The sequence below is a fragment of the Helianthus annuus genome, chromosome 1 (assembly GCF_002127325.2).
Source record: "Helianthus annuus cultivar XRQ/B chromosome 1, HanXRQr2.0-SUNRISE, whole genome shotgun sequence".
Classification (NCBI taxonomy): Eukaryota; Viridiplantae; Streptophyta; class Magnoliopsida; order Asterales; family Asteraceae; genus Helianthus; species Helianthus annuus.
In genome coordinates, this window is record NC_035433.2 from 90297301 (window position 1) to 90306268 (window position 8968).

The 8968-nt window shown below is 39.3% G+C and overlaps 1 protein-coding gene across 2 annotated transcripts; it reads left to right on the plus strand.

Moving 5' to 3' along the window:
• Positions 1-4607: 4607 nt before the first annotated feature.
• Positions 4608-7638, plus strand: LOC110871823 (GTP cyclohydrolase 1). Of its 2 annotated transcripts, XM_022120590.2 has the most exons (3): positions 4608-4769; positions 4976-5227; positions 6184-7638. In XM_022120590.2, the coding sequence occupies exons 2-3, from the start codon at positions 5020-5022 to the stop codon at positions 7335-7337; spliced, it is 1362 nt and encodes a 453-aa protein (XP_021976282.1). In that variant the 5' UTR covers positions 4608-4769; positions 4976-5019; the 3' UTR covers positions 7338-7638. The 2 variants fall into 2 exon arrangements, with proteins under 2 accessions (XP_021976282.1, XP_021976269.1); XM_022120577.2 differs by having other exon boundaries at positions 4608-5227.
• The last annotated feature ends 1330 nt before the right edge of the window (positions 7639-8968 follow it).

Consider the following 8968-nt stretch of genomic DNA (forward strand, 5'->3'; position numbering starts at 1 on the left):
GAATGGTCGATGGTTGTTGCAGTTATGTCTATACTTTAATTTTGAATGTGGGCGTTTTTCCTAAACAAATTTTATCTAAGCTCCTATAATAAAAAATGGTTTAATTTTGATTTTTATTTGGGCCTAAAACATATACAATATATAAAATTTTTAAAAATTGGAGGCCCTTGATTTTTGGTGGGCCTAAGCCCGTGCCTAGGTTGTAAAGCCTAACGGGCCGGCCCTGAATATCATGTAACAAATACATACTCACTAGCACCCTTCTACGACCCTGCCGCAAAGCATGGGCTCCAGTCCTAGTTTCCAACAATATTATTGTCAAATTTTGATTTGAGAAGTTATTGTAGCTCTCTTTAGGTTGGTGGGTGATTAAAGATACTATTGACTATATATAAAAACGTGGAGGATTTTGAAACATTAAGTACAAAACTCGTCAGTTTTAGCATTAAATCAGTGGCGAAGCTTGAAAAAAGAGTTCGGGGGGTCGGAAGGTAACGGACCTAAAAAAATTTCTATCGCGTAGTTTCGAGGTGTATGTTCGGGTCGGACGTCGGTGATTCGATTCGGGTCGGGTCGGGTCGGGTCAAATATTAATATCAAATAAAAAACGTTCTCAAACATTAAAAAAGAAGTTATCATTTTATTCTTCCTAATAGCACAATTTAATAACAAAACAAGTTAACAAATCACCCTAAATTTCAAACTCTAATTTCTATCTAAATCAAATCACAATAAGATTAAACAAATAAAATTAGACATAGTTACAGAAAGATTCAACAAGTTTAGGGCAAAAATTCGGACCTATTTCACCCCTAATTTCAACCTAAATCACATATATTGCAGCCCGAAATTAAACCTAAAGATAAAAAACACATACCTTTAACCTTATGAAGATTGAAGAAGTCGAACAAGTACAAGACCACAACAACGAGCAGCGTTTTGGCTTCTATTATCGAACAAGAAGCTGAAGTCGAACAGTTCTTGAACCTGCGTTTTCCCCCCTTCTGTAGTTCTGGCTTGTGGCTTCTGTTCTTCTGGTCGATGTCCCAAAGTAAACGAATTTGGGTTTTTTATAGGGTGGGCTTTTAATTTGGGCTATATACTGATTTGATTTGGGTTATATAATATACATTCTAGTATTCTACCAAATATAATGATTTGGTCTATAATATTTGGGCTAATTAAAATTTTCATTTGGGCTATATAAATAAAAAATAAAACCGGGGGGGTCGAAAACGTATATATCTACAAAATCCTATACGAAACATACATATATAACACTACTGACCGAAAAGTTCGGGGAGTCAGACGCCCCTCCCGGCCCCTTGAATCTTGCGCCCCTGCATTAAATGACACCACCTGAAAAAAGGTATTAACAAAAAAGACAAAACTTGTAATTTACTCATTTTTATGGTTGCATCTTGTTAGGTTTACTAATTTAGTTATTTTAAAAAGAGGAGGGTGGTTGAAAAAGCACAAAAGATTTATCGGCACAGATACTAAAATTCACCTTAGGTTATGAGTTGTGGATGGAGTTCCATGGGGCTTTATCAAGTTCACATAGGATCCATGTTAGCTATGGAGCCCCCCTTTAATTTGAAGGGTGTGGATGGAGCCCCTATTAAACAAAATTAAAAAAAAAAACATTTGATTGGTTTAAAACTAGTGGGCCCCACCGGAATATGTGCATATGGGCGCTACCGGGTGTTACCATGATGGAGCCCCATCAATGGCGCCCCCCTCTTCACTTGAGAGGTGTGGTGATGGATGGTGACGTGGCAGGGATAGAGCCCCATAGAGCCCCCACACCTCATAGCCTTACCATATGACCATCTTAGTCGGCTCTATTACATTTTCTATGTATTATGCTGAAAGCCTGAAACATACTAGATTTCATCATTAATATAAAGAGGCTAATTTCGGATATAGTTTTTCTTTAATGGCCAACGAATCCTTCAAATAGGCTACTGGCGAAATTCACCATATTGGAATACACTCGCCCGAAGGCACGTGCAGTAAGGTAAAAGTCACTCGGTTCAAGGATCGAACTAGCGATCACTCCTAGTCTCCCATCATCACCAGGTGCCGTAGAAACTAATAGGGAGGAAAGGAATCGAACATGGGTCATTAATAACTAAATTGTCTTTAAAATATATAAATAATAAAAATCGACTATTTTCCTAACTATATTCTCAAATAAGTTTGAATCTAACCACAAAACAGTACTTTGTACAGGGATACAATAATTTTTAGTTATGTGCCATGTGTGTGAACAGAACTTGGATTGTAATGGCCCATGGGTGGGTCGTCGGTGGGTTGGGAGTGAATCGGTTACAAGAGCAAGTGGGCAACTTTATTGAACCGGCTGGTGGTAGGCCAAAAGCAGGTCCTAAAGGAGGTGTTTTGTCGGGTCAAATGAATATAATAATCTAGATAAAGCTCGCACGAATTCTCCTCCACAATAAACAAGTCGAGCTGAGTTGACTCGTTTAGCTTGCGAGTCCAGCTCAAGCTAAGATGAGCTTGCTCGTTAACTTATCCATTTGACTCGGCCAAATTAAGCAAGCCATTTAAGAAGTACATTATTATAGGAAAAAAAACTTGTCACGTCTTCATTTCTGTTATATTCTTCTAAGTTTAATAAATATTATTTTTTGTTTTTACATGTATCTGTATGTATAAGTGATACAAAACTTTTAAAATTTAAATGGATAAACAAGCTGACTCGAGTTGGATCTAAACCGAGCTCGAAAGTAAATTTCAAATGGTTAATATTTTCAGACCAAGTCGAGATCTTATATGACAACAATTTTTTACTTCTAAATATTAACCTAGTCAATTGCACTTGCAGTAATTTAAACCACCACCACTTTTACAATGGACAAATCATGATTTCCACTAAACCACTAGGTTATGGGCTAAGTCGAGCCAAGATAACTCATTAACTTTCGAAGCTCAAGTCGGGCTTGCTCATTAAGCAACCCTATGATGTGTTAGTAAAAACACAATGTATTTGTATAAGTCTTGTACACGTTTTCGTAGTTTTAACGCGTCATTTTGTATCGATTTGTTGTACTTATGATGTGTCCGGTTTATAGGTTAGACGTGTGCTAAATGATGAGAAATGAACATAATCGAAGAAATTTGAAATGCGCAGGTCAAACGATGACTAGAAAACAAAGTTCTGGAAACAGGTCTCCCCCGAGCCACGCACGGGAACACAGGGGATCGTGCCCGTGTCCGGGGGGCACGCAACGAGGTAATGGGTGTCGTGTGTGTGTCGTATGAGCACCCTGACAATGATAATTGAGTTTTGACCTAATTTAGCCTAATAGATAACACATTATGCTTCATTCTTCTTCCTACGAATCCAGAGCAGAGAAAAGACGATTTTCGGGTATTTTTCACCATAATCTTCTCGTTTCTTCATGTTTGTTCAATTCGAATCAAAATCTGAAGCTGTGATGAGGAGCATGCGAGGCTAAAACCCCTGTGACTTCCCTCGGATGAACGATTGCTAGGTTTTGCACAATTAACTTGTTTTTCTGATTCTTATAAGTGATACGTCTTGATCACTTGTGTTAATTTTGGTAAACGTTATTTATATTTGAACTATTTTTCTATTATCAAGCGTATTGGCGATTTTCTTGCATCGTTAGCGAGATGGTAATTTGGTGGGTAGTTGGTATACTTTAACGGATTGTTAGGTTGTATGGTTATTATTAAAAATTGTCCCTAATCGTTAATCAACGTCATTAATTCCAAGACCATGTCTATGTGGTGTTTGAATTTGTAAATGGGTTTGTTTTTTGTTATATTTATAATCGGGAATCCGGGTAGGGGTTACTTCTTATCAATCTGATAACACTTCCTTCAACAATTTGCAAGTTTTCTCTAATCAATCAAACAAATCCCCAATCTAGGCAATAGTAGTAAATTAGTTAATTCACTAAAGTAAACACTTACCACAAATTCTCTGTGCATACGGCCTTACTTACCCATACTCATATAGGTATTTAAGTAAAAATACTTGTTTTTTATTAGCTCACGACAGCTACATTACCCTACTCTAAATTTTGTTTTTTAGAGTGGACGGAGAATAACCTATGTAAACACCACAACCCGAGTGCCACATTTGTAATCTGGCAACTACGCATTGGAACTCGCTCCCATCGGCGACAGTGTTCCCGTCTACCTGCAACTCTCTCTTTCTCTCTCACCTCCACACTCAAACGCAACCCCCTTTCTCTCTTTTCAATTGTGACTAACACTTGATTCCACTTCTTGCATACCGGTGACTATACACCCCTGCTTTTTATAATTATACACAAAAGGTTTGACTTTTTATATAACATTTTTATTATTATATGACAAAATACACTCATTAGATGTTTATAGGCGAGCATTTTTGAGATCTGGAATCTTTAGGGATAAAAAATATTCCAAATTTCAATGAAGTCCATTTTCATGGTAGGTTGGTAGCGTCATCATCTCATCATGTCATATTCTTGACCCGACCCGTTTACGCATACGGATCCCAACATGCGGTGGGTGAGTCCTAAACTCTAAAACCCTACTTGACCACCACCACCAACACCAACACCAACACCAACACCAATACATACACACACTCGTGTATCTATACATCCCACACGCACCAACAGTGCGAAAACGATAGCTTTCCTACCCAGATCTTGCAACCCGGTCCCACAGAAAAAGACACAGCCGCCGATAACCCTAATTACCACCAACGACCTTAAAGATCCAAGGTTGGGATTGGATCTATTATTATTTTCTTCATTTTATTATTATTATTTTCATTTTAATAATAATCCATACCCTCCATCTCTATATAATTCACACAATTTGCTTACATTTTTGCAGCCCCATCTCCCATATCTCTAACCAGTGGCCACTTTTCTTTTATCTTTTTCATAAAAAAATTCATTCTTTTGGGGCTTTTCTTTAATCATAGGGTGTGATTTTGAAGATCTAGTTTTGTGTGGTGGGCTTCTTTCAATGGGAGCTTTAGATGATGGACACTATTGTGTGGTGCTTGAAAATGGTGTGAAGTTGCTTGATGGGGGGTTTGAGCATGAACCAGAAACTGTGGCGATTGAAGATGCTGTGAAGGTTTTGTTGCAGGGTTTGGGTGAAGATGTTAATAGAGAAGGGCTTAGGAAGACCCCTCTTCGTGTTGCTAAAGCCCTTCGTGAAGGAACTAGAGGTATTCTTTCATTCCTTGCTTATAAGATTTATGTTTGTTTGTTTGTGCTCGTTTACGTAAGGTGAAATATTTTGGCACGTTTTACTTGGGCTGTTACGCTTTTATTTGGGTTGTTGATTATAGGTAGGGGTAGTTGTTGGGATGTGTACTTGCAAGTCAGGTGGATGTTGATTTAGGGGTGGGGATTTGACCCGTTTACTTATGAGTGGGTTGATCCGGGTATGCTTTATTGCTAACGGGTCTAGGTCGGAAAGTAAATAAATAGCTGAATAGGAAATTGGTTAAATGGGTCGAAAGTCATTCGAACTGTATTTCGAATGTTTAAAAGGCTCCTAAATAGTTATATAGTCTTTGTAATCATTTAACTTTTTGATTGTTGGTAAAAACAAAAATGTTTTCAACCAGTCCTGCCTGATCTGGCCTGTTTCAACCCAAGTAACCATCTTGATCTGTTTGAGGTTTCTTTGGATATTGATCTGGAGGTGGGATTTTGACCCATTTACCTATAAATGAGTTGATTGTGGTAATATAAGTCATCATCATTATACTCTGTATATCCCACCAATAGCAAAGCGAAGGTAGGGTCTGAGGAGGGTAGGATGTAGACAGCCTTACTTCTACCCCGTAGGAATAGAGAGACTGCTTCTAGTGAGACCCTCGGCTCGATGGTAGTTTTGCATCAAACCTTGGACATAAGGCACATAACACTCGGCAATTAAGACAAAGGCCAATTAGTGCATGCACTCCCTTGTCTTTCGGCTATCAACGGACAACGCCACCACATGATGCATGATTAACCATCCCCCTCTTTTAACATTATTTTCACGAAATTAGTAAAAGAACGTTAAAATTAGTGCACTTTCACTTTTGCCCCACGAGCGCCCACACATATATACATTATATGCGCATACTGCAAGCTAATCTAATAATTTATTGTGTTATTTGGTCTTATCCAGGGTATAAACAGAACGTAAAAGATATAGTTCAAGGTGCGTTATTCCCGGAAGTGGGTGTAGAAAATGGAACCGGGCTTGCTGGAGGATCGGGCGGGCTGGTTCTCGTTAGAGACATTGATCTCTTCTCATACTGCGAGTCTTGTTTACTCCCTTTCCAGGTCAAATGCCACGTAGGCTATATTCCATCCGGCCAACGCGTTGTGGGCCTTAGCAAACTCTCTCGAGTCGCCGATATTTTCGCTAAACGTCTCCAAGATCCACAACAACTAGCAGACGATATTTGTTTCGGTTTACATCACGGAATCAACCCAACGGGTGTTGCCGTTGTTCTTCAATGCTCACACATTCATTTCCCCAATTTCCAATCCGCTTTTCTTGATTCGAACCACAAACGATTGAGTAACGTTACGGTCGGATCCGGTTTGGGAACTTTTGAAAATCACGATTCCGCGAATTGGGTTGACTTTTTCGGTCTCTTAAGATGCCGAGACATAAGTTTAGATAATGTCCGTTCAAGAAACTCGTTTAAAGATTCTTGGTGCCCGTCACGGTCCCAGAAAGTGGACCTCAGTGGTAATCCCGACATGGAGACAGCCGTTGCGACGATCGTACGGTCATTGGGTCAAGACCTGTGTAGAAAAGAACTTGTGGGTACGCCTAAGCGGTTTGTAAAATGGCTCATGAACTTTAAAGATTCGAACTTGGAGATGAAACTAAACGGGTTCGCCACCATGCCGTTGAAAACCGTTGGGGTCGCTAATTATAAAGATAACATTAGATCAGAGGTTAATCTATCTTTATGGTCGCTTTGTGAACACCATTTACTTCCGTTTTACGGGTTAGTTCATATCGGTTACATATCCGGTGAAGAGATGAACCCTGTCGGGAAATCGTTACTGCAGTCGATTGTGCATTTTCATGGTTTTAAACTTCAAGTTCAAGAACGACTAACTCGACAAATTGCGGAAACCGTGTCGCCGTTGTTGGGTGGAGATATAATGGTCGTTGTGGAAGCGAATCACACTTGTATGATCTCGAGAGGGATTGAAAAATTCGGGAGTAATACCGCTACGATTGCGGTTTTGGGTCGGTTTTCAAACGACCCGTTAGCGAGATCGAAGTTTTTACAGATGATTCCGAGCTATTCTTTATAGACGTTGGGAAGATGATATTTGATCCGAATTCCTACGCTTTTCGTTGTTTTTTGTATGAATTTCAAGAAAAAAAAGCATGGCTCATGAAAGATCGAGTTCAGGTTCGTTTATGTGGTGATCATTCATGTTTGTATCGTTATTTTCTGGGAATTTTTGTTGAATTGATAGGGTAAGTGTTTTTGGTACGATTCGAAATGCTATGATATGATACATTTTTCCATCTGTGGGTAGAGGGATGTTCATTTGTAATTAGCTCGGTTAAAGCTCTCACGTAATTCAACTCGAGTTACTTAATGTCGTATTCGGGTATTTGATGGATCCAATGGGTTAACCCAGCAGCGAATTAGTGGAGTGGTTGGGTGTAATCCACGGTCCAACTTCCAGGAGCAGTTAGGGGATCGCATACGTTATTAGCAGGCATTTGTTTCTTTTGTATTTTTCATTCGGAAAATTTGATTATCTTGTTTGTATTTGGAGAGATTGCCCTTCTCGAATTGGCCCGTTTTAATTCAGGTAATCGTTTTGCCTGCTAACGATTGGCGTTGTGATTATGGGTCAGCATGAAACTGTAACTGGTCAGCGTTGTGATTATGGGTTGGGAGAGTTGACACCACAGTGTTGTGATTTGGGGCAAATTTCAGATCCAATTCTTGACGTTTAGCGTTTCTACCCTCGGTCTTCACTTGGGTCTGGCCCGAACCCAGGCCCTAATTCACCAAAAAATAAAACATAAGATATAACAACAATAACCTAACTTAAATGAAAAGCAATTCTATTTTTTATAATCATCAGATCAATAACCACAAGAACAATCCAGAAAACCAACTACGTCTCAAAGAAATCGACCTAATCAAGAAAAAGGATCAAGCTCGTTTTTTTTTCTGAAGAGCTTAACGAACCAAAGCTCGGCTTGAGCTAGGTTCTGCTACGATTAGTCCAAAACGTCTCCGTAATGCAGATAAAAATGATGTATAATCTAGAGAAATAACCAAACGTAAACGAACGTTGCGACTTCTCAATAGCCCATAGCCACTTGAAAGTGAAACAGCAAACAACAATATAAACATTGCAATATGTCAACAAGTTTTAAGCAACAACAGTTGGAAGAAGCATCCCGAGATTTAAATTCTTAAACGATAACAGGTGATAAGCGGGACACACAATTATTGACTACTAACAAGGATTTCATGAAGTCTGACAAGACAATATTTTATATTCCTACCAAAATTCATAATAAGCAGTAAGTATAAGGGGAGGAGGGGTGGTTCACTAGTGATAGATAGGGGTGTAAACAAGCCCAGAGGCTCGAGAGCTACTCGTGATCGGCTCGGTTAAAAGCTCGAACGAGCCGAGCCTTAACGAGCCCGAGCCCGAGCTCGAGCCTGAAATAGAGCTCGTTTTGTTATCGAGCCCGAGCTCGAGCCTGAAATACAAAGCTTGTTTCGGCTCGCGAGCCTAAACGAGCCCATACAAAATTTTAATTTTTTTATATATAATATATTAATAATGATGATAACATTGATGAGCCGAGCTCGAGCCGAGCTTTGCCTTGTTTAAGCGATGTTGAGGTGAGCTCGAGTCGAGCTTTTAGCTCATTTAAGGTTGTTCTCAAAATAGTTCGAGCCGAGCTC

Bases quoted from the DNA above. Each gene is read 5' to 3' on its own strand.
- LOC110871823 (XM_022120577.2), top strand. From the start codon at position 5,020: ATGGGAGCTTTAGATGATGGACACTATTGTGTGGTGCTTGAAAATGGT. The intron at 5,228-6,183 runs GTATTCTTTCAT...GGTCTTATCCAG, and splicing joins CCTTCGTGAAGGAACTAGAG to GGTATAAACAGAACGTAAAA.